At 38.3% G+C, this 26,114-nt stretch overlaps 1 protein-coding gene and 1 long non-coding RNA gene across 4 annotated transcripts; one reads left to right on the top strand and one right to left on the bottom strand.

Annotated features, from left to right (window-relative positions):
* Nucleotides 1-634: 634 nt before the first annotated feature.
* Nucleotides 635-26,009, top strand: LOC128317120 (uncharacterized). Of its 2 annotated transcripts, XR_008300627.1 has the most exons (4): nucleotides 635-1,870; nucleotides 2,259-2,420; nucleotides 21,870-24,128; nucleotides 25,057-26,009. It is a non-coding gene; the product is annotated as an uncharacterized LOC128317120 (long non-coding RNA). The 2 variants fall into 2 exon arrangements; XR_008300626.1 differs by having other exon boundaries at nucleotides 635-2,420.
* LOC113538122 (probable nuclear hormone receptor HR38) lies at nucleotides 14,801-21,123 on the bottom strand. 2 transcript variants are annotated; one of them, XM_026932980.3, is made up of 7 exons: nucleotides 20,964-21,123; nucleotides 17,846-18,687; nucleotides 17,492-17,621; nucleotides 16,573-16,727; nucleotides 16,257-16,459; nucleotides 15,979-16,157; nucleotides 14,801-15,515 (listed from the first exon to the last, which is right to left on the bottom strand). In XM_026932980.3, exons 2-7 carry the CDS (start codon nucleotides 18,677-18,679, stop codon nucleotides 15,256-15,258), a joined length of 1,761 nt encoding a protein of 586 aa, XP_026788781.2. In that variant the 5' UTR covers nucleotides 18,680-18,687; nucleotides 20,964-21,123; the 3' UTR covers nucleotides 14,801-15,255. The 2 variants fall into 2 exon arrangements, with proteins under 2 accessions (XP_026788781.2, XP_053083258.1); XM_053227283.1 differs by lacking the exon at nucleotides 15,979-16,157.
* Nucleotides 26,010-26,114: the final 105 nt, after the last annotated feature.

Raw genomic sequence — 26,114 nt, 5'->3', positions numbered from 1 at the left:
TCACTACATTATTTTATTTTTATTTAATTTAACTGTATTTTATTCTATTTTAATTTATTTTACAGAATGATTTGTTGTTCTAGTTTGACTTTTTAACCATAATGACATCCTCTTATTTGATGACATGCTGTTAGATCACTCATAAGGCCTTTCTGAAGATCTAAAAGTGCAGTAAGGAAGAAAAATGTAATGTCTGCTGACTGCTAGAATAATATTAATATTAAAGATGAATATGAATGAACACGAGCAGCATGTTATATCCTGCAGGTCTTGTAGTTTTGAGATTAGACTCATGAAGACCTTAACTGAGTGCAGTAATCTGATGGACACTAGATGGCAGTGTAACACAACAATTCCACTGAAATGCTACAAGTTTTCACTCAAACACTCAAAGACACTTCAGAGAAAGACAGGAAGCGGAAAAACACACAACATTCATGAAAACTGTATTAAGTTTTTTAACTGCATTAAGACTTTATTTCAGAGTTTTACAAAAGAAAAAAAAAACAAAGGAAATCAGGGAAATAAAAAAATCGATGAATTAGTAAAAGAATTAAAATAACAGGCGGCTAATCAGCTGTGTGTAATGATGCAGTTTTAATTAAGCGCAGCGCCGCTATTGGCTGGTGAGAGGCGGTCACGTGACAGGTTGCTCCGCCCTCTCTGTAAAGAAACACGTGATTGGTCAGCGGTTTAAGCAGCAGCAGAGCCGCGTGTTCCTCTGAATGTAGAAGTGTAGCTGTGATTTCATTACATCCATAAACAAGTTGTTCACTTCTCCAGGGTCTACGTTTGCTTGTGAAAAACTCGTTTTGTGTCAGGTAAGTAAAAAAAAAGAAAATACAAAAGTTTTATAAGTGTTATTTTTCCCTTATGATTAAAAGAATGTGTGCAGCTGTGTAGGCTCCATTTATCTCTACTCTCAGTGTTAGCATGCTAGTTTTTTATTTTTACTTTGTGTATGCTAATCCTGTTTGTAAAATTGTGAGAAAGCATGAATTCCACCTGAGGTCCACCTGTAACAACTGTAACACCTGTAACACCTGTAACAACTGTAACACCTGTAACAACTGTAACATCTGTAATAATGAACATCCATAACACCTGTAAATATCTGTAACATCTGCAACAACTGTAATAACTAACACCTGTAACATCTGCAACACCTGCAACATCTGCAACAACTGTAACACCTGTAACAACTGTAACAACTGTAACACCTGTAACATCTGTAACAGCTGTAATAACTGTACAGGATCGTGCTTAAGAGGCTCTCAGTATGCTAGGAGCAGTGAATGGTGGCAGCACTGAGACAGACAAGAAAACATTCTGTTATCCTTTTTTATATATAAATCATAACAGAGTACTTTACTGATCCCCAAGGGGAAATTTGGTTAAACCACAATTATGCTTAAACCACAGTAGTATAGTTTATCATGATTACTCTGATATAACAAGGAAAAAAGCAAAGAAACATTAACAAAAAAAATTATAATGTCTTTATCATCAATCAGTTACTATTATTATTATTATTATTATTATTATTATTTAAATTTAACCTTGATTAATCCAGGGTAGTCACAGTGAGACAAAAAAAATCACTTTCTCACGTGAGCGCAGGCCTAAGAAGGCAGCAGAATATTTACCACAAACACCACTGAGATAAAGGAGCAGGAGCAGTCGTACTGAATACAGCACAGTTCCCTTATAAATAGCTCAGAATCGTAAAATCCTAAAAGACTGGGTGAGAGTTCGGCTCAGCTCCTGTGAGATCTCGCAGTCCTCGTATGCGTGTGAAAGTTTCTCATTTGGACTTTAAAATTGTCCTGAAATAAAAAGATTACGAGCGCGGACCAGTTTCAAACACATGGTGAGTAACTGTGATAATGTGCGAGTCTGCTGATTCTCACAGTTATCATTAGAATAGCTACAAATATTGTACTTCATTCCATAAAGTGTAAGCCATAAATAATATAAAGCAATGTATTTTTTTATTAACTTCCTCTCATGGAATAATGTTAATAAATAGCCGTGTTGCTGCTGGAACTTTACACTTAGTAAGAAGTTCTCGAAAATCCCCTTCTGCTTTTCCAAGTCATGGCGAAGTGAAACGAAATGAGTGGCGCTACGTGCTAATCCACAGTAGGACACAGACTCCGGCACTTGGAAGTGGCTTTATTGATTTCATGTGCTGGGGACTATTTCTGTCTGCTGGCTAATAGACGAGGCTAATCCTGGAAACACACTTCTCTCCTCAGGCCTGTCCTCCAGACCACAGAGATAAAATGTGAGGAGGGACACGGCGCACTTAAAGGAGAGACCTTCTGGAAAACTGGGGTGGAGATGTGGGCTGGGGACACGGGGACATGAGGACATGGGGAAGTGGCGAAATGGGGACATGTTGTTTTGGGGTGCAGTGTGTGAGTGTAACTGTACTCTCATTATGACAGTATGAATATTTATGAATATATATTTATAACAAACTGAACACAGTGTATGGATCTGTAGCTGAACACACTGGAAACCATGAAATAGATAGATAGATAGATAGATAGATAGATAGATAGATAGATAGATAGATAGATAGATAGATAGATAGATAGATAGATAGATAGATAGATAGATAGATAGATAGATAGATAGATAGATAGATAGATAGATAGATAGATAGATAGATAGATAGGTGAACTGAGTGATTATTTTAATGGATTGGATTATAAAATCGTAATAATAATGAGTATGCTTAAATCAGAACGTGTTAAATCCTTTCCAAAATCCTAAAGTTTCTTCCTGGTTTTTATACTCATTCTGCATTTATAGTCATTTTTCATCTCTCTTTGCCTTTTATGGAGTTTTGTGGGTGTGGTTAAATGTAAATCAGCTGTGCTGTGAGCGTGCTTGGTAATTCACTCCTGAATGGCATTTATCATCAAATGCACAAACAGAATCGGAGAAATATCATAAATCTGACAAATGTTTTGTTTGGTTTGGCTTACGAAAACTTTTACACACATCTTTACTGATTTCAGATAACCAGAAATGGCTTTTGGAAAAAGTCACTGAGTGAGCTGATCCTAACCAGATTAAAAACTCTACTAAATCTGCTAATCTGATTCATCATTACCTGGTGGACGAATTATTTCATAAATATAGCAATAAGGTCACCAGCGTTTATTCCCCTGCTCTTAAACACACAAAAACGCTTCCTGTTGTGAAGTAACTGTTGCTCGCCATTCACTTCTATATGCGTGTATGACGTATTTGGTTATTTTTCTTCATCAGATTAATTATATTATTGAGATTCTGTATTAATATAAGCTGAACTAGCTAGCTTGTCATATGTATATTTGGGTTAGATATTGTTTGCTACTTATTACTGAACATTTTCAACAAATTCCCACCCTAAGTGTGAGCAGACTTTCGCTAGCTAAGTAACAATGGCTAGCATGTTGTCAGGTTGTGTGTTAGGTTTTGTGACTTCGTCTCCGAATCACACAAATTCTTAAAAGCAGGGAAACAGAGGAACTGAGGGCATTACAGCGTGCTCACAATAGCAATACTGTTCACTGTTGTGGCATCATCAGTATCATCAGTAACATACGCACTGATCATGTGTCACCCCAGCGTGCATATAAACAGAGCTCAGGCAGAAATAACACGCTGATATTTACTCGATTTATCCGACACGCCCCGAGCATTCGTCACGTCGCACGCTGATTTACAGCTGTGTGCTGTTTGAGCGTTTTATATCGCTTGGCTACAGTCATATACACTCATTCAGGAGTGTTGCCATGTGTCCTGTCTTCAGGCTGTGCATGTGTGCCTTCATAAATCTGTTCAGCCTCGTAATGCAGTTCTAATTATATCACTAGCACAAACCCGATTTTCCACCATGGATTTGGAAGTAGCTTAAAAATGGAGAGCTAATTTTCACATTTTCTGATATCGTAGTATCTCAGAGTCTTTACACTAAAACCCTGACTTTAAACAGCCTGCTTTTTTGTATGGCTGATTCTGAATAAATAATCCTGATATTTGAGATGAATCTGCTAAATTTACATTTAAAACAGACCTTCTCAGGAAAAAAAATAAATAAATAAAATGAGAGGCGGAGCTACATTGAAGTTTATGATGTCACAAAATGTCAAGTATGCATATTGTAATTGGATGACGTAGCAACTGTAATCTTTTATATACGGATTCTGCGTGCTAAGAATATCTATCCAGCTAGCTTTTCTTAGCTAATGTTAGTGATGAATGGATGACGTTTATAATTTGATAATGATGATGAACACGATGATGCAAGTTAAGACTCGATACTAAAATCTCACTCGTTTCCTGGCAGAGGGATAGCTGGCAAGATTTATGGTGAGGTTAGCTTATACATAACTCAATGTGTATTCATAGCTTTCATTCTGATTGGTCAGAAGGTGTTGATTAATTTTAGCCTTCACCTTTATTCAGTTGCGTGTAAATACCGTATATACCGTATAATGTTCTTTTTGCCAAAAACATCAGAAACTGCTTTACAGTTGCAGGGTCTTGATACGAGTCAGGAGTTGAATCCGGCGTCTTGAAGGAGATAAAGCAGAAAAATATCTCCGTGATCCGTGAAGAGAAACCTCTCACACTGTACGCTGTCGTTCCGAATTTAGCCGCGTGCTTCCTGCTGTATGTCCAGTTATCAGACGCGTGACATCATCATGCTTGTTCCTCTGAGAGTCGGATCTCTTTATGTCTCATTAAAGGATTAGATAAGGGTTACAGGAATGACATGAGAGAGCCAGAGACCCCTTTAACTGTACGTAATCTAAATTTCATGGACCCTGTCAGTACAGATTTATCTTATGAACCTGATACATGAGAATACAATGTAAATATCAGACTCTTTATTCAGATAAATACAGTAATATTCCGGCTATTTATTGGAGCTGTAGCACTTTTTATTCCTGAACTTTCCACCATCAGAACATGTGGTTCTAATGGACAGGAAACCCACTGTCATTAAAGTTGTTATATTTATTATTGTATTATTATATTAATTAGCCAATTTGACTGGTCACTTGAATCTACTAGCTTTAATCCAAACCTCAATCATTCAGACATAAAGGTACCAAACTGTACTTTTTCTTGTCACTTGGGTGGTACAATCAAAGGGACGTATCATTAGTAGTTACATAATTTGACCTTGAGGAGCACAGATTTAAAACAGTACTCCAGAAGCTAATTAATGGTACACAACACACACATTCCAAGGTAAAGTATATGTACTAAAGGTACAGTAGATGTGCCATTGGTAGGACCGTATCAGTGACAAGGAAAAGGACAGTTTGGTCCCTTTATTTCTGAGAGTGCAGCCCGATTAAAGCTGTTTTATTTACATAGAATAGCTATAGGAATACAACAATAAATATAATAATTGTATAATAATAACAGTAATCATCATCGTCATAATACTAGGTCGTGATTTCCTGTAACAGTTTAAAAAATAAAAATCACAGATCCCCTGGCTCTGATTCACAGACCCCATACACACCACCACAATGTCTCCTTTAGTCCTGTACAGCAATAATACACTATTTTTATTTTTAGATGAATGATGATGAATGTCTAACTTTTTCAGATCAAGTCTGTGTGAATAAGTCACGTCCTTGTTTTTATGACAAGGTCACAGAATGATGTCATTCTAATCAATACAGCTGGCTTGAGGCTTCAGTGTGGTTTTAAAAATAGAAAAATACATTAAATACAGGTGTAGAAAATAGGTGTAGAAAAATAGATGAAAAACAGAAGATATAAAAATGATCTCATGTTGGTTTTGGTTGTGAAACAAAACTAGTTTCAGAACAAGCACAGGAAAGTTGTTGCATTTATTGGAATACCATTTTTCTGTCTCATTTTTGCTTTTGAATTAAATAAAAATAATTTAGTTAAATAATTTTAAATAAAATAGTTTTTTCAGATCTGAATTTTTGGGGGTTTTGTGTGTATGTGTTTTTGGGGTCTGGTATGTTGATGTATGTTACGCTAGGATGTGCCAGGGGGGAAAAAGATACCAAAAACTTGCATTTTAAACATTTTTAAAGGTTTTCTATAAAGACAAAATCAAAAGAAAAAGTCCAAAAAAGCCTGATCCTTCAAAGGGTTAACGCATGCCATATTTTGCCATATGTTAGATTCTTTCTTGAATGCTCTTCGGCTGAAATCAAGAACTTGTCGTTTTCCTGAGAGGGAGTTTGGAGCTGGGGAGAAAGGCTCTGGGCTGGACGCTAAAGCTAGCCTGGCTGGTCGCTGAAACCCAATCTGTCTCTTCACTAGCCTTAGAAATGTCCCACTCTCATATTCTCTGTCTGGACAGGAGGGAAGTTTCCAATACAGCCGTGCTTGTGCGAGTGTGTGTGGTCTCGGTGTTGTTCCTGAGGGTGTAGTGAGGAAATTACCGTAACGTTATCTCGCCTAGTGACACGGCTTGGTGTGAGAAGCCATACCAGCACGCATGACACCAGGAAAGTTTATTTTATTCCAATTTTACGTGATATTTGTAGATGCTCATTTCATGCCACAGAGAAGAAGGTCATCACAGCCTCCATTAACACTTCATGCTCACCATGGCATGTTCTGTGGTCTCCTGGCTTGAGCGAGCGTAAGAAATTGCATAGCCGATTTGGTGTACAGTGCATCGGTGGGTCAGGCAGCTGGTGAAGGTGTGTGCCAACTCATTTATCAACCGATCTGTGAGAGCAGCGCTCAGGTTACAGAGGTTTCCAGGCCGTGACAATAGCCAGGGCTAAAAATATCCATCCGGACTGAGGGTTTTCCACTTGCCTCCTCGTCTGGCTTCTACGGTGCAGCCTGAGCGATCAAGCGCACGAGCGTGCATGCCAGCATGCATATATGAACGTAATGTCAAGGATGATATGCGATCCATGCAGTCACGCTGTGTATAATGAAATGCAGCAACGTGTGTACGTGTATCATGCACATATATATATATATATATATATATATATATATATATACACCAACACCAAGCGAGACTGATACGTTCCACTCAGCTGTACGTGATGTGCTTTCAGAAGTATAAACCAGGCATTATGATCAGTTCTGCATGAGATTAAACAATTACAGTATGTGATGCTAGGTGCAATAACACAGATACCCCAAATGATCACTCTTAGTGTAGTTACATTTTAGAGACTTTAGAGACTTAGAGCCTTCAAAAATAATGAAATTAAATGTTTCTACATTAAAAAAAAATCCTATAAAGAGCAGTAAACAGTAATAAATGAAACAAAGTCAGTATTTAATGTGACGATCCTTCACTTTAAATAAATAAAGCAGTATCTGAGGTGCAGTGTGTGCAGTTTTATAAGGAAATGAGCTGGAAGTGTTACTGAGCATCTTGCAGAAGCAGCCACAGTTCTTCTGGAGACTTTGACTGTCGACTCGCTTCTTATTTCTGCAGCGAAACCCAGCAGCCTTCATTATGTTTTTATCTGAAAAGTGTCTCTTATGGAATCTGCTGCTTTCTTTACTGACATACAAACATTTTTCTGTAACATTTCATTCTGTGCTGGAAAACTAATGTTTGGAATCTAAAATGTTTTTGTACTGAATCAATAATGTAGAAGTCAGAAAATAAACATCTATAACAAAGTTTGTATTAAAAAAATGGGGGGGTGCCATGACTTTTGCACAGTACTGTACATCAGTGTTTCATGGTATTGCAGAGTCAGAGCTAACGTTATTTGGGAGACTCGGGCCAAAATGTGCACCTTGATGAACATTCCAGGAAAGTTTGCCGTGACATACTTCCCTCTCGCCTCTGAGCTCCTGCATTACAGGCTCAGCTCCATCCTCATTTACCTCTTAGCTTGTTGACAGACAGCGTTTCACCACTATTCAAAAACACAAACACTCCAGTGATCTTGTTACCTGTGGTGTCCCTCAGGGCTCTCCTCTGGGACTGATCTTTTTAACAAATGACAGATTTCACGTCAAGGCCTCGGGTCTTATTACAGCATGTATTTATCATCTGATTTTCTCAGATGAAGCCAGTGTTCATTTTTATGTAGATGCAGAGTAAAATGATTTCCGGTAAGCCTTACAGTCATTATCACTTCACTTACAGTGGAAATACTTTTCACCTCGGCTTTGTCAGTGTTGCTGAGACTAAACATCGATGTTAAGATTTGAGTCGTGAATTGTGAGAAAATGCTGTGATGAAGGATTCCACACTAGAGGATATAAATTCTTCATGGAGTTCATTCTCAGGGTAAGGTAACGCTAACTGATGATCAGTAGCTAGATATGGAGTTCTTTGATATTGTGTGTGTGTTGTTTTATTATTTTTTTAGTTTCATTAATCGCTTTACAAAATGATAAGATTGTGGATGAATGAAAGTTAGTAAAACGCATCACTGAGAGCATCCTTTTGCTAATGGTAGCTAGCTGTATTTCCAGTTAATTGAGCGTGGCATTAACACTCATAATGTGAATGATGGGTGTTTTTATTTTTTTTAGTCAGAGCGAGAAGCTTCCAGTCATAGAGGAGGAACAAAAAGCCGTGCAAACGCGAGGTTAAACACGCGAGACTGTCAGATTAACTTCGTTCACGTAGTGGGCATAGTATCCTTGATTCCACTGCAGCTTTTTCTAGAAAACTTCTCATAAATGGTGTTCAGCTTGGCCACTGTTGTTGTTGTTGTTGTTGTTGTTGTCGTTGCTGATGTTGTTGCTGTAGCAGAAGTTAAGTTATGCTGCTTCTGGCAAAAAAAAAAAAAAAAAAAACCTGGAAGTGTGAAAAGAGTCCATTCATGTATGTTTATTCATGTCAATAGAGTTCTAGTGAAACTCTCTCGAACCGTTCTGGCTGTGGCTTCTAAAATGTTTTAATTGTTGTTCACATTAGAAAGCTGAGATGTTTCTCATCTCAGGAGTGTATTTTATCAACTTAACACCATCACACTCCTTAAAAGATGCAAGGATCTCTGGATGTCTTCATGAACTCTGGTCTTGACTCCAGTTCCTGCTGTGTTTACAGTTCTCTCTCTCTCTCACCCGTCAGCCTGAGTGAACATCTTCATCTAGTTATTTACTCACACACTCATAGAAGTTCTCGGGTTTTGGTTTACTCGTACTGTGGACCGTTGTTTAGTGGTAGAGCTTCATAATTTTGGAATTCACTCCTACACAGTCTGTAGAACATTGTGTCCTTGAGATGATCATTATTTTCCTGATCATGCTTGTCCTTGTGTACTCCCGTTTCTGTCATGTTACTCTACGTTCACACTAGCAAGTGACAAGTTGCTCATTTCGCTTGAAGTTTGTCTCGTGTGTGTGTGTGTGTGTGTGTGGCGACAGCTACTTTTGTCGCTTGTGCACATGGCCTGTCCTGATATAGTAGCTATATATAACTTCTGAAGTAAAACACAAATGTAATCAGTGTGAATTTGTTAATCAGTTTGAAAGCTGGTTGTTTGATTTACATGTTGCACGCTTGGCTTCGTAAAGCAATGGTAATGTCTCTTTATACGTTTAATAAGAGAGCGCAAATGACAGGATAAGATAAAACCATTTAAAAGGTTATACGTTTTACTTCCATTGTTTGGGGGTCAGACAGTAAATGGTGCCCTGTGATGGATTTGCGTCCCTTCAGGGTGAATTCTGGCTTCAGATCCACCGTAAAACTGTCCAGGATAAAGTGCTTACTGAAGATGAATGAAACAGTAAACAGGAAACTAATTGCAGATAGAAAGTAAACTTGTGAGTGGGGACGAAACTTCAGACTAAACACACCATTGGATTGGTCCGAGAAACCATTCGAGCCAATAGTTTGGATTTGTCACTTTACCACATTATACCTAATTTGCATACTTTTGAGAAAATCTCATTTTAAATGTTGCTAATGTCATTCCACCGTGTCATGCGAGTATATAGAAAATGAATGTTGCTTGCTAGCGGGAACACCTGGGGTTATTTGTCTTACTGGCTGAATGGAATAGTAAAGCAACCTTGAGTTTGAACGGAAGTTTGGATTAGTCATTTCAACGCTGTCCTAATAAAGATGCTATACAGGCACTCTTTTGTTTTCCAAAATACAAATGATGTTGATGACACCTAAAAGGTACTTTGTCTTTCACTTCCAACTGTTCCTGTACAGTTGTGTCCGTCTATCTAAAGGTGCACTCTTGATCCTACCACCTACTTTTTTCACGTTCTGAGAGTGAATAAACTGATCTTCCTTCCAAGCCCTGGATTAATCAGACTTGACCTGATATCCAAGCAAACATGTAAACATCTCAGATTCGCTTAATTCAGTCGCGCTTATAATTCTAATTAATCAGCACAAGCTTTCAGCCTGTACACCCTGTGTATTGAGGATTTGAGATATAATCTGATAATGTTCCTGTTTTTTTCACTTTGCAAATTTGTTTTAATCCCACTGATGTCTGATATCCATCCACTTGCTTGCTATCAGGTTCTGAGTGGAGTCACGGCCAGACCTTTAATCAGAGAGGTGTGAGGGAACTAAGCTAGGCCATGAACTCATCACCCAAAACCCCAGGCGACTCCATAATCATCATCATGTTGCGAGATGGCTGACAGAACCGGTTATCGCGTAGCCACCACCATTCCGCACCTTCCTGCCTTTGCTACATCCTGAACCAAGTCCACAACCAGCACGTAGGTCTGGACTACGTCTTGAGTATTTGTTGTAGGTGGAGAATTAAGAAGATATGAGAAGCTACAGTACCATTTTGACCTGGGGAAAAAAATCTCTTGTCTTCTCCATGTTCTACTGTATGGATTACTTCTGGAATCATGTGTCTCTAAAACTCCACTTTAGAAGCAGAAGCTCAATCAGCTCACCTCATCAGAGTTACGGGATCCTTCAGCTTGTCTAGAGTTGCTGGCTGGAAGGCCACAACAAATCATGTTGATGTTAGCTAGCCTGCGAGGCCAAAAGCTAAAGATTTATAGAATTTTCAACTGATACTAAAAACTTTAACCCACTTTGGTCAGTGACTTATTTGCCGAACATGGTCGGTAACCAAGTCAGTCTAATTATATAACAGGTGTTTTGTACTTCAACATAGCATAGTGTCATGTTATTAGGCTAGGTGTTTATTAACTGTGCAAAGTGTCGTGTTTCTGAGATCAGCTGTTAATTATATACAGCTTCTTGACATTCTGTCTCTGCTAAGAGAATTATGTGAGAATTTATTCTTACAGAACTTTTGCTCGCTTAATCTTCTTCAGATGAATCTGTTTTGGCATGGCTAACACTTTCAGAAACGTAAGATTGCAACACAGCAACACATCGGAAAAGTTGAGAATATATAAAATAGTGTGTGAGATGATCAGTAGAAGGTTGCATTAACTCTTGGAAAGACTTGGGAAGACTTGAGAAGATGTGAAAATTAGCGAGCTATTGCCTTTTCCTTCTCTTCTGCTTTGGTACCTTCTAAGGCAGAAATACGTGTTAGGGATTAAGTGCCTTGATTTTTAAGATGCTTGTCTATTCTAGGACATGACATGGATAGTGGAGGTCAGGAATGGTCAGTGTGAGAATGGTTCCAGGGTGGTACGGTACCTTGATACGTTGCTAACCATTGATACTGTTTCTCACCCCATGGTAGCCACATACAAGGCAATAAATACAAACTAACTAACGCTGCCGTACTATAGGGTTTCTGGAACGATGGTTGCTTGAGATGATCATCGTTCCAGGGATGATTCTTAATCAGTTGGACCTGCGATTAGAAAATTGTCTAACCAGTTCCCCTAAAAAGGGTTCCTCACAGGTTCTTTGAATACTTAAGGATCCTTATCTTCCTCTATCCATCTCTAGAATGTAGAATCCATCTCAAGAAACCATCTGTTGGATTGTGATTGGTCAGAAAGTGTTGATTGATTTTCTATAACAGCGTCTCTGACAGTAGTGCAGCTGGAAATCCCAGGTTTATACTAATGCGCTCGTTCTAATACGTTGTCGTTTCTATGGTAACAGCTCATTCACAGGAACGTGTACAGCGAATGTTCCACGTGAACAGATTAAAAAAAGGTGTGTAATCATTGATATGGTGACTTTTTCTTTAAGGAGGTGTTTATTTAATATTTATGGAAGGAGTCTCCAGTGTCAGCGCTTTGTAACAGTCAGAGCTAAAGCTGTAACTTTAGAGTTTCCGACATCTTCAGGACGGAGGAGTTTACGCTCGGTAACATAACAAACTGTGATTCTTTTGTCTTATTAACTTCAAGTGAGAGAAAAAAAATAGAGGCTGGTGAGGGAACGACTGTTTATAGCTGTTATAACGTAAGTGAGAACAGGAACTAACCCGTTTCACCAACGGTCCACAACGTTAAATGTAACTATAAATGGAAAAAAGTAGAACATGTCATTCTTTAATTTAAAAAAAATGTAATCGTTTGCAAATTGTGGTGTTATAATAGGATTATAAAAATTCTTCTGACCAATTTTACCCACCAGATTTTACCCAAATTCAAGGAAAATTGAAGTGAAGTGTACACTTTTCAGTTTGTTCTCTGAGGCACTGTTAAAAGTTCTATGTAGAACCCTATAATTGAGAGGTTTCTTTTCTGAGAAGCTTTGAAGCAGAACCACATTAGGAGGCTAAGAGGCAAAACCTTCCCAAGACCCCTTAGTCTCAGATTAAATCTTGTTCCTCTTCCTAATTGTTCATAGATTTATACATGACATGACTTGTGTGAATTCTTACTTTGACGTGTTGTAAGGATGAAACTTTTCCATCCGTCCCCATGTACACAAAACACCCAGCATTGAATTAACACCTTCCTTATTGATTTAACTGTTTATTTTGTGTCCAGCAGCATGAATATAAACACTCCGGGTGTTAATGGAACATTGCTCTGTTCGCTGTGCGGCTGTATGAGGCCTTGCTGGGACTCTCGGCGATAAAGCCTAACTCAGCAGAGTGCATTGCTAGAGCAGGTTCAGCTATTCAGGAGCTGATATTAAATTTTATATCGGAGTGTTCTTCCAAGTTTACAGCTTAAGCGGTGTACATGAGCAAGGGGATCGTTTACCACAGAGCTCACACATGCTCGGATAACTCCGGCTCGCTGCTCCTGCCCCCGGAACCCCTGTGCTTGTGTTTTTTTTCCATTGTGCCTGCCAAAGATCAAAAAAGAAATGTGGATGACTCCAGTGTGTTCTGACTGCCGCTGTGGTTTTGATCAGATTTCTTATCGGCACTGCAATTTATTGACCTCAACCAAAACCTGTTTTGCATTTTGTATTTAGGATCCTACCTGTAACATGCGGACGTGGGAGGAGGGACGCAAAAAGGCCAAATAAGCCACGAGAAGGCAAACAAACAAATAACGTGAGGTCAAAAACAACAAAATAATGCCGAAACGCAACGTTTAGAATCGCGTGATAGCGGTGAATACGATTTTGGCCGGAAGAAAGAAACAGCAGGGAATATACGGACAAAACTAATCAAGAAATTACAGGAAACAGGTGCACACAAACAGGTAACAAACAATGACAGGGCAGGAGCGGAGAAAGGACTAGGACAGAAACAAAAACCAAATCACATGGACCTTGTCACCATGGAAACCACAAGTAACAGCTTGCAATTCCAAAATTTGTGAGCTGTGCGTGAGATTGACGACATTTTGTGCTAATGTGAATTAACATTTTGGATGATGTGACGCACGTAATCGTCGGAAATAAACTGGTAGCATGTGCTAGGGGGCTTTCTGAGTACTAAGTGCTAACAAGTTGATGTGAGACCGTAGTGCAAAGTATGTCTAATCAACAAGCAGCTGTGCAAGTTCTCCTTTTGCCAGTTGATTTAAATAGATTCAGCACTACCAGTCTCGGATTTGACAAAAGCTGTAGATTAGAATTAGCCATCTACAAAAAAAGCTACATTGCTAACGTTAAGTTTTTGGAAGTTGTTTGATTCAAGGCTGAGTAAAGTGAGCTAACGTTTATCATCCTGTGTGACTGAAACATGTTATTTAACCTGATCTTTCTCTTTCAAAGTCTATAAAGGCTGTAACTGTTTAGAAAATCAGCCCATGATACTAAGAAAATTCTGCCGTCTCCGTCTATACGCTCCAACGATATTGTATTCTATAAGTAAGGAATAAAACGTAAGGAATAAAACATGGTGTGTGTTGCTGTTACAGTAAAATAATCAATGATGAAGTGGAGTTATTGTTACAGCCCTGAGGTTCCTACAACAGCACATCCCTAAGTGTTTTACTCCTCATATACCTCAGCAATTTATAACAATTTTTTAAATTATTTAAAGATCATTTAAAGAATTCATCCTTTTTATCCGTTTCTAGTTACATTTAATGTTGTGTAACATCTACAAAACAACTTAGTTCCTATTCTCACTTACGTTATAGCAGCTATAAACAGTCTTTCCCTCACCAGCCTCTCTTTTTTTTTTCCTCTCTTGAAGTTAATAAGACAAAAAAAAATCGCTGTTTGTCTTGTTACCGAGAAACCGCAAAGAAGCGTAAACTCCTCTGTCCTGAAGATATCGGAAAACCGTTACAACTGTTAAATGCGCTGACACTGGAGACTCCTTCCAAAAATATCTCTTTACGTATCAATGATTAAACATGTTTTTTAATACAAGTCCCTGTGAACAAGCTGTTACTATAGAAACGATAACGTATTAGAACCAGCGCATTAATATAAAGCTGTTATAGTGCTAATCAGAACAGTGCTTTTGAAGCAAATATTGTCTTGACATTTAAACTAAAATAAATTTCATAGTCTTTTGACTCCAGCTGGAAAAAAAGACTTTTACTTTTTTGCTTTCTGGGAAAATAATTCATAATAATGAATATAAAATCAGCATCATGTGTTGACAAAGAAGCTTTGTAAAAAATCCTACTGACACTAAAATCTACATCAAAATCATTCAAAAAATATATAAAGATATTTGCATAGCAATAAAGTCAAACCATAAACACACACACACACACACACACACACACACACATAGACTAATTAAAGTGTAGAAAATGCCCTCTAATGTTCTCCAACATAAAAAATATTTCATACATGATGTAAGGAACCTGGTGTTTTCCTTGCAGTTCTCAACAGAATGCTATTAGAAAAGTCACATTTGTAAGAACGGAACTGTTTGCTGAAAAACTTTATCTTCCAGAAATGTTATGGATTTCTATCTTGTCAAGTATTTCTGTTTATCCCGAGAGTTCTGTCAGCGTTTCGTCCGCCGTTCAGAACGGAAGCGTGTCCATGAAGATTTTCTCCACGATGGGCGGAGGAGGAACCAGGTCCTCCAGCTTCAGGTAAAAGATCCGCTGAAGACCCTGCGTGCACAAAGTCCTCAGTTCTGGCAGTTTGCTCAGCAAACGAGACAGACGCGGCTGAGATCTGCTCTGGTCTGCGCTGCTGCTGGTGATGTGGGTTCTGAGGCAGGAGATCAAGCGGTTCTGAAGCTCTTCCACACGTGTGGGTTCCTTCAGACCATGGCGATCTGGAGAGAACGTGAGAGTGAAGTGTTAAAACGTTAAATCAAAGATTAAGATCGAATGAAGATTTATGGTTAAAAAAAAAAGCAGTTCCTCAAAAGTTGGTTCTTTCCTAGAACATGCTCTTTAGATTCTTTTAATGGTTCTAGTTTAACAAGATTCTGCTGGAAGACTCTCTGATAGGGAAACCCTAACTCTAAGAGAAACCTTCTGTTGGGTATTGCATAGAACCTAAGGGCAAAGCAAAGCAAAGCAAACCTTTGGCAAAGCAAAGAACCCTTTAAGGTGACAGACAATGTTTTTTCTTATCCACTATGGTTGGGTTTAGCTTTCTAAAGGGGCTGTTTTGGAACCTTTTAAAAAGCTAGGAACTGACTATCCAAGGAACCCATGAGGAACCTATTTATGAGCATAGTTTGACCAAATATTTGACCAAAGAGATTTAGTTTTTCATTATATTTTTCACACCTGTGATGATGACGAGTGCTGCTAAGCAGGAGAACGATGTTATGTCCAGGCTCATGCGATGGAGACTCTGGGAGAAGTCCATGATAGAATCAATCCAATCTCCAAACCCTCGTACACACTGCGAGCGGTGCAGCACTACACCATTACAGAATATCAGTTTGTGTTCCTCGGGATTTGATCTGCAAGAACACAACAAGACGAGAACATCATCTACAGTCCCAACTTCTTCTCACAGGTCAAAAAAAAAATCCTTAGGGTACACTTGTGGAGATCCTTACCTGTATGCTAGTCTCAGTATGAAGAGCTCGACGAATGCGGCCTCCACGAGGAGCTCCTGGTCCTCACGACAGAAGGTGCGGAACCCAGGAATCGCCTCGGCCCATTTCTGAATAACCTCCATGGTCCCGGTGAGGAGATCATAAAACTGCTGGATGTCATTGGCGTCCACCTTTTCAGACAGGTTCTTCACGTTTTCTTGGTACTAAATATTGAGAAGAAAAAAATATCTGTAACTAAACTAATAGGGGAAGCATCGCACTAGAGTCTGAACGAGTCTCTCATGTTCTTGAAGAACGAGATATTAACTATCCTTACCTTGGAGTAATCCAGTTTTGCCAGAGTAGGATTGGAATCGATTTGAGCCCTTACGAGTGAGGCGGTAATATTCACAGGGGTCACGCTGTCCGGAAGGTTCTTGGGCTTTGATGGAAGACGTCCTCTTCTGCCTTTAAGACTGTCTGTTCTCACCACTAAGACCATGGACGAGACAGAAGGTTATCAGCATGGTATCCTTCCATACGTCCAAGTAGAACTGTTTTTTAAAACTTTTTTAGGAGTGTAAACTATGGTTGGTTCTAGCGTTCTAAAAGAACTATACTTCTAATCTTTTCTGAAGAATCACTTATGGTACCAGATCTTATTGACTAAGAGTGTACGTTGTTTGGTTCTAGATTTCAAACTTTCTGCCCTGGGTTCTGCATAGACTCTGAGAGCTCTCCTGCTGGGCGATGCAAAGAAACATTCAGGCAAGAACAATTTTCTTAAATAGCTCTCTTTAGAACTTGAAAGAGACTCTGAAAGGGGTTCAGGGTTGTGCATAGAACCTATATGGTTCTCCCAGTAGGGAAAGGAAAGAACTATTTAAGGTGCTAGAAACTTTTTTGTCTTAGAATGTACAATCTAGTTGGTTCTAGGTTTCTAAACAGGCTCTATTTCCAACCTTTCCTGAAAAAGAAACCCTGTCTTCTGGGTTCTGTATAGAACATACCTGGTTTCTCCTGATGGGGAAAGCAAATGTCTGTTTAGGGTTGGAATTTTTTTCCTTAATAGCATACATTGTAGTTGGTTCTACTTTTTTTTAACTGGCTCTATTTGGAACATATAAAGGTTCCCCTAATGGGCAAAGCCAAAAAAAACAAGAGTTTACATTATGGTTGTTTCTAACTTTCTAAAGGGGCTCTATTTGGAACATTTTCTGAAAGGTGATTAGCTGGGATGCTTAATCTATATTTACCTTCTTTGACCATTCCTACTGCAAGACACTTCTGAAAACGGCAAAACTGGCAACGGTTCCGCCGTCGCTTGTCAACTGGACAGTCCTTATTGGCAAGGCAGACATATTTCGCATTCTTCTGAACAGTGCGCTGTAAAAGAACCCACATTGAAGCTTATAGATATATATTAGAAGCAGATAAACCTTACAGTACAAAAAGAACGAAGAGTGCAGGTAGGAATCTTGGGTACAATTTTAAAAAATTTACTTAGAGTCTTTGGAGTCATCCACAACTGCCCCCCTCCCCTTTTTTTTCATGGTACCCTGGTTAGAACAGTATCTTGACAATTCATTAAGGATTATTGAGCAACTCACCTTGAAGAACCCTTTGCACCCTTCACAGGTGCGAACCCCATAGTGCTGACAGGAAGCATTGTCCCCACATACAGCACAGTGTCCTTCGTTGGGATTTCGTGGTTTTGCAGACAGATGAGCCTCGACCCTTTCGACCTTTAGTACCGGGCTGTCCACGCACCCATGCTCAAGGTCCAGGGGTGGGAAATGCAATGGAGATGGTTGGTGAAGTTGACCAAAAGTGTCCTCGTCACAGAGTTGCAGTTGGTGATCCCGGATTGGGGACTGCTGCTCAACCGGAGTGTTGAACGTAAAGAAGGAAGGCTGCTGGTGTAGAGCTGTGACCTCTGATGGCCAAGACATGGAAGAAAATGGACTGAAGGCACTTTCCCAGGTTGAACTTGGATGGCTTTGGAAGCCTGGAGTGGAAGGTGAGGAAGTTGCTGAAAGCGGGCTTCCGTAATAGTCGGATCCACACGAGGACAAACTTTCATCCAAACAACTGAAGGTGAAGGTTCCCGGGTAGCAGCCGTACACCTGGATGTCATCCAGCTTGAAAGGAGACTGAACCCCACGTGGGCTTGAACCTTCAACTAATGCATTGTGGATGTCGCCAGGTGCGTTTGTGTTCATGGCGGCTGAGACTGAAGCGGTGAACTGGCAAGAGAAGGTGTCAGTCTCACCAGAATGGCCCACTAGAGTGTTGATGCCGGGCAGTGACGGTGGAGAAAGCTGCTCCCTCTGGATGCTGAGGTCCATGCCCGGCTTGTTGGAGAGTCCTGAGTTTAGAAAATCAGGGCTGAAGTAGTTGCTTTCATAAGGCAGGGCTCCATACTGGGTCTCGACGCAAGGCATCGCTATGGCTGCAAATAGAGAGTGATCGTTAGGATCGACTGTCGTAATAATGAGCCTATGCAAACATTTGCTTACACGATCTGTCAGCACGTCTCCGTCTCACAGGTGCACGAGACCATAACTCATATGCGAGTTCCACTTCAAAGGTGTCTTAGCACCTCTAAGTGGCAGTGATCCCAAATCCCTGACTCCCTAGCTACCACTGTAGGGAAACCTCACCTAAATTCCAGGGAAAATTCAGAGAGGCCGATTTCTGCGTAAATGATCTTCTTGCTGAAAGAAGGTTCATTACCCGGCCGTTAATGCACACACTCCTGGTCATGTATGACTCGCGGCATTTGGGAGTATGTGAGAATTGGGTTTCAGAGACAGACAGTATGCAAGCCAACACAGAGAAGGTGCGAAGGCCAACGCAGGCTGTTTGAGCTCGGGTAAACATCCACTGCGATATCATGGTTCTGTTTATCTGTGAATGTTTTACGTTTTAGAAATGCGTAGTACAGTAGAGAGGTTTATTTTTATTCTAGCTGTATATAAGTATACAGTAGAACGAAACCGCATTCCCCAAGGCCTTGGTGCAACATATTATAACATAACTGAATGGTCACTATATAAACACTGATACTAGTAACACATGTAGTGATAAAATTAGGAAACAAACAAACAATGTATGCAATATTTTTACAGTGACTTCATAATGACTCCATACAAACACCTGTTGTAGTACTTATATTTATATCCTGTATATAATGTAACAAAATATTGCAATTAAATGCATCACAGTTCACTTTTATTTTAAAGTATCACAAGTATTGTTACTCATGGTAAACTAATCGCTCATGGATTTATTTTTCTTCCTGGCTCTTAAATAGTGAAAAACCTGACTTTTATGAAAAGCTAACATTGAATTAAAAGGTTTGCAATGCAATGCAAATGTTGCGTACATTTTAACATTTTAGTATCTCCTTTTTGTATTATCTATTATCACCTGATCAATATGGAAGCTAAAACTCTATTCAGAAATAAAGAAAAAAAAAAACACAGACAAGGATATCCTATGTTCTAGTTTATCTAATTAATATTTACTATAATTAGAGTTTCTTTAATCCCATCTCTTTGCTATTTTAGGCCACTAATGTAGTCGTCGTTGACCTCTGAAATTCAGCAAGCTTTCTGACCTCTAAAGAGGGCATTTGCATCACACGGCTGTGAACTCGTGTCTGATACTTAAACACATACTAAATTGTGCACATAGAATGAGGCTGTAAAGACATTTGATACCCTTTTGCTGCCATCTTTAGCGTCATTGATCTCCATCATAAATCTCGGAACGGGGGAATAAACACTCGACGGATAAAAATTTTCCTTCGTGAATCTGGGAGGCTATGAAATGAATCACATGAGTTACAGGATTTTATATCAACTTGTATGGTTTGCTTACATGTACATAAAGTACACAAATATTCATTAACTGAAGTCAGAACTGCACTGCACGTCAACAGTTATATGTTTAATGTTGATATATTATAAATAATAATAATAATAATAATAATAATAATAGTATGAATATCCTCAAGAGATTTTAGTTTTGTGTTACAAGGCACTAATTCATTAGTGTAGTTTTGTAAAGTGTTCAGTTTAGTTTAATAACTGCTAGAAAATAATGAAAATGTTTATTGTTATAATATATAATAATAATAACAATGCTAGAAAATAATTGCAGTTGAGATTTAGAGCTAGCTCGTCTCTTATGGACTGCAGCTCCAAGTGTTTTATATGAAAATAAAAGAAAAAAATGAATTTTAGATTTACTGCTTTCAGCCTCAGAAGCACTTTTGCTTGCACAGAGGATGGACTTCTGTTTTTCTGCAAACTTCTGTACTACTATTAACTTTTACTACGTCTATTATGTATATATAAATACTATATTCAAATATATATATAATATAATTCTGAAGAAGAATCCAGAAACTAACTGAAGTGTAATGCATTAAAGAAACAAAGTCCACAGAGAGAAGTTAAGAGAGTATTTTCTCTTTTAGACTCAATTTTTTACATATATTAATTATGTACAGTATATTGGCAATAATCTGATCATGTAACTGATCACATGAGCTAAAATAAATTAATCATATGAATGAGATAAATAAAAATATATATATATATATGAGATGAAATAGTACAAATCATCATTACTATTTTTTTGTCAGAACAGAAAGATAAAAGTAGACCTCTAACTTTAATATTAAATTTAAATTTAATGATAATGATAAAAAAAACTTACCTTTGTAAAGATATCCGTACAGTATGTGTAGAAATGAGAGTTTAATTCCACACAGAGCTGGAGATCTGAGCGCGCAGCAGCTTCTGTCTCATCGCCACCAACTCCGCGCTTCTCCAGCACACCTGCCCAATATAGTGTGCTGTGACGTCGGCCCGGAGGCGTGGCATCGCCATATAAGGAATGTAAGCTCAAAAGGGTTTCCGGATAAAGAGCCAATCAGGTGCGTCGCATCGTGCGTAAGCCCACGCGCTCTTTTGACGCACACGCGCTACCGGGATTCCATTGACGCAATACAGAGAGCGGAACCGCGCGCGCGCTCGCGCTAAAAATAGACGCTCGAGACGCCCCTTTTTCACTGGCTATGAAAGCAGCGAAAGCGGCGTGACGTCATCACGCAAAGACGCGCCGGAAATAGAGCACTTGGACATTTTTAATCACATCCACGATTTACATTTATATTTATAGCCGCACTGTTTACTTCACATTCATATTTCCTCTTATTGAAAGTTTATTTATTTGTTTATTTACTTCTTACTAAAATGAGATAAAGATTTATATCCAGTGTTATATATTATATTTATATTTATAGCAGCACTGTTTACTTCACATTCATATTTCCTCTTATATAAAGTTTATTTATTTGTTTATTTACTTCTTACTGAAAGATTTATATCCAGTGTTATATATTATATTTATATTTCTAACTTATTATTAGTTGTAGCATCAGAAGAAATATTTACAATGCAATATTTATACATGAATACAATAACACAATACATTGATTTATAATGCAGTAATATTTATAGAGCATACATTTTGTAAATAGTTTATTGTACTAATTTTTTTTATCCATTTTGAATCCTAATCAACCATCTGTAAAGTTTTTCTGGCCTTTCTTTATAACAGCGACTGTTCCAGGTGAACACGAAGCCTCTGAGTTTACGTCTACACGCCAGTGAAGTCTGTACAGCGCTGACGTTTGTCTTTAAGGCGTTAAGTGTGAGTTGAGTGGAAGGTGAAGAGTCGGTGTGACCTGCTCGAGGGAAGCGGAGACGCAGCGGCTAAGGCTTTGAGCTGCAGATCAGAAGGTCATGAGTTCAAATCCCAACACTGAAATACTGAAGTGCCACTCTAAACCTTCACCTGCTCACACGTCTGCTGGATAAAAACCTCAGACACATGACCGCGTGGAGTGGATTATATTTTATTTTAAATGTAGGATATATTTCTGGGAATGTTATAAAGGGATATACCGTAAAAGTCCAACACTTCTCCTACAAATATATTATAGTACTTCAGTGTGAATATTCTTATTTACTGTAAATGTACTCTGTCTGTAACTCTGCTGCCAGTAAATTTTACAATACAGTTTAACAATTTTTTTAAAACCTTTTTTTACACATTGCATCAGGCATTTATAAACAAACACACACTCTTAGAAAATGTTGAAGCTTTTTTATGGTCCTCAGTTTTCTCTCCAGCGAATCCTTAAAGCGTCTACGGTTCTGTAGCAGAAAAGCTTGCAAGTAGAACCGTTCTACGGCACTGAGAACCTCTAACTATTCAGGGAACAGATCACTGGAACGTCTCAGAAAAATAATTCATGTTATAAATAAAAAATAAAAACTATCCTAATAGTGTAGATGGAGATTTAAAGTCGGCCGTATACACCGAGTTTGTTTCATTCAGCAGTGAGTTTGGGATTTTTTTCTTCCACACCGGCCTATTTATACATTCATCATTTTATCATTTATTAATTTATCCTTTTAGTATTAAAATAAATTCATAAAGTAGAACCATTAACTAGTGTTGGTGAAATGATGAATGATGATATTTAAAGTGCATAATAGTGATTGTAATATTAATAGTCATAAAATTATGGAATTGGAAAACATAAAAATGGTGCCTTCAAAAAATACTTTTTCTCATAAAAATATTTCTAAATATTTTTACTTCTTCTTTCTAAAGAAATGGAAAAGTATCTGCCAATAAGACAATTGAAAGCAGAAATTACTAAAAGTAAGAAAGAAATAGGATTCAAAACTAATTTATAATTTGTTGAGGTTGTGATTATACCACAGTGATGTTGAATCCTGGACTCTGATTGGTCAGAAGGTGTTGATTAGTTCTCTATAACAGCAGCTCTGACAGTAGTGCAGGTTTATATTAATGCGCTCGTTCTGATACGTTATCGTTTCTATAGCAACAGTTCATTCACAGGGACGTGTACAGCAAACGATCGACATAAACAGATTAGAAAAAATCGTTTCCTGTAAGGAGATGTTTATGTAACATTTATGGAAGGAGTCTCCAGTGTCAGCGCTTGTGTAAGAGTCAGAGGTAAAGCTGTAACTTTAAGTTTTCCGACATCTTCGGGACAGAGGAGTTTACGCTTCTTTGCGTAACAAGCTGCAGAGTTTTTTTGTCTTAGTAACGTCAACAGAGAGAAAAAAGAGCAGCTGGTGAGGGAACGACTGTTTATAGCTGCTATAACGTAAGTGAGAACAGGAACTAATTCACTTTGCAGACATTAAATGTACCTATAAGCGGATAAAAAGTATGACATGTCGCTTGCTGTGGTATAAAGGGATACAACACTTTGTGACCTGCTGTTATAGGAAAATAATCAACCCCGGGGTGGTAACAGTATCTCTTCCCAGCCATGTGATCATATGAGTCACCCAGAGATATTTTTGGTATTTGTTCCTTCAGGAATGATGTTTTCATTCAGGATACTGAGAGAGCTCGTGATCTGCAGCCAGCTTCAGGCATCATCTGTTCTCACGAGCATTTTGGAGTTCTCCTCCCGGCAGATATACCCAGATCCTGTATCCCTGAACTAATTACCCCTGTCAATTCTTCACAGGGCATCTCCACACTGGGAAACGGAGGGGTGGGATGTGTTATTTTTAAAGCGCAGTGAGAAAACCCAGGAGAGATTCCATGTAATCACACTTTACAAACACACATACACACATTTCCTTGGTGGCGCGCGGGTTTAAGGTGGTCTTCTAAACAGAGCCGGTCAGCTGCTCGCTCTCTGAACAGCCATTACGCTGACGAGCTCCAGAGATCCAGAGACGAGGCGCTCTCCACGGCTTGATCTCATCAGACCACAAGAGCCGCACTGGTATTGTTTGCATTGAGCTGTCAGCACTTTCCTAAGTGAGCAGGCCAACAGGAGAGAGTGTGTGTGTGTGTGTGTGTGTGTGTGTGTGTGTGTGTGGTGCAGCAGCTGTCTTGTCCTCAGAGAGCTGCAAGGTTGCGTATACATGCTTCAGATAACCACAAAGTCAATCAAACATTTGATATTTTTAATCTGTTACCGTATTTCCTGGAATATAAGAGACTTTTATTTCTTTTTTTATTTCTCTTTTTTTTATTATTGTGATCTATTTCTGTAACTCATTACATAAGTACAAATAATAAAATCTGACTGATAAAGAAAGTAAAATGGCACGCTTCAACTCAAATCTAACCGTATTGTCAAGAAGTTTTGGTTCATTTCTGTTCTGCTCTGAGGTTTATTTAAAGTGCTGTGCAAAAGTATTCACCCCCCCTGTCAACTTTCCACAATTTTGTAGCATTACAACCTGGAAATGAAATGGCCGTAACTGGGATTTTATGTCATAAATCTACAGAAAATAGCTCAGAATTTTGCACTATCTATATGGGTTGCAATTTGTTTGTAGAAATACAAAACGTAAAAGTTGTGATTGCATAAATATTCACCTCCTGTTATTCTGGTGCCGTCAGACATCATACAATTATTTGAACGCACTCAACTTATGTGCAGTCTCGATATAAACACTCGTGCTAAAATAGGAAAGCAGCTAAAACACCTTTTCTTTTAAGTCAGGTGAATTTCTAGTAATATGTAAAGTGTGTTTATTCCACAAAATGCTGGTTGAAAGGACATTTTTTTCTCACCTCTGCTTCTCCTTTATCACTCGCGACAGCAAACACGAAATGATTTGCAGAATGAAAAACGTTCCGAAATTTCTGCACACGTGTATGAAATTACAGTACAGGTATTACATTGCAGTAATTACAGTTGGGCCGTTATTAAAGCTCTTATTCTTCTGCTTTTCAGGTTTACAGAGACAATGCAGGTGTCGCATGCAATATTCACATCCACAGTTGGTTTACAGTGACACAATCTGATCTACACAAAGGGAACACGGCCTGCTGAGTGGGGTAAATAATTACGTGCAATAATCAGTACAATGATGCTGAAAGACGAGACATGCAGCAAATACACGACAATACTGACTCTAGAGCAGGACTGCAAGTCAGGAAATGATATTTTAAATTAAATTTGCTGACAGAAAATGCTTTTATTCTGGTGTTTTTTTTTCAGTTAACAATGTAAATATTGCTGATGCAGATTATTAGGACTTGGGACAGTTCAGAGGAGACTCTGAGGACGACACCCAAATATTAGTATTTTATTTAATGTTTTATTACATACTATTATTATTATTATTATTGTTGTTGTTGTTTGAAATGAAATCAGTTTGTATAACACTTTTAACACTAAACACTGTCACAAAGCAGCTTTACAGATATCTAGAGATCTAGATCCCTAATGAACAAGCCAGACTTTGTGTGTTTTGACAACTCGTGCATGCTATAACTAAAAAAAAAAAAAAAAAAAAAAAACAGTTAATTTGACCAATTTAAAGGAGATAAAATCTAAAGATATTAGTAGCTGATTTATTAGAAATCGCCAAAACGTAAGCAGACAGCAGCAGTTTCAGTTACACTGGGCTTCACTGAAGTCATTCTACAAAAAATGCTGTATATACAGTATGTAAATATTATCTGACATCATTTCACTGTCTGATGAAGATGTTGACAGAAATAAATACATATTAAAGTGGAAATAAAGTTCTACAATGTCTTGATATCATTTAAAAATAAATTTAATCTTTCAGCCACATGTAAAAAGCACCTAATAGAATTGAATAGAATATTACTCTATTGTCCAACTGTATTTTCAAACAGCGTTGTTTCTGGGCTCACTTGTAGATTATATAGGTTTTATAGATTAAATGACCTCTTATGAATGTTTTTTCTTAAATTTTAGGCACTGTAATACATCAATATCATCATTATCCTCATCAGCAACAGCTCAAATTCAGTGTTCAG

This window comes from Pangasianodon hypophthalmus, chromosome 20 (assembly GCF_027358585.1).
Source record: "Pangasianodon hypophthalmus isolate fPanHyp1 chromosome 20, fPanHyp1.pri, whole genome shotgun sequence".
Lineage (NCBI taxonomy): Eukaryota > Metazoa > Chordata > Actinopteri > Siluriformes > Pangasiidae > Pangasianodon > Pangasianodon hypophthalmus.
Note: the sequence above shows the minus strand (reverse complement) of the source record. Positions and strands in the feature narration are given on the sequence as shown.

What these genes read in the sequence shown, in the direction of transcription:
- LOC113538122 (XM_026932980.3), bottom strand. Translation starts at nt 18,679, where the DNA reads ATGCCTTGCGTCGAGACCCAGTATGGAGCCCTGCCTTATGAAAGCAAC. An exon ending in GGTGCAAAGGGTTCTTCAAG is followed by an intron (nt 17,622 to 17,845) that starts GTGAGTTGCTCA and finishes GTTCTTTTACAG; the next exon opens with CGCACTGTTCAGAAGAATGC. An exon ending in CAAAACTGGATTACTCCAAG is followed by an intron (nt 16,460 to 16,572) that starts GTAAGGATAGTT and finishes CTCAATATTTAG; the next exon opens with TACCAAGAAAACGTGAAGAA.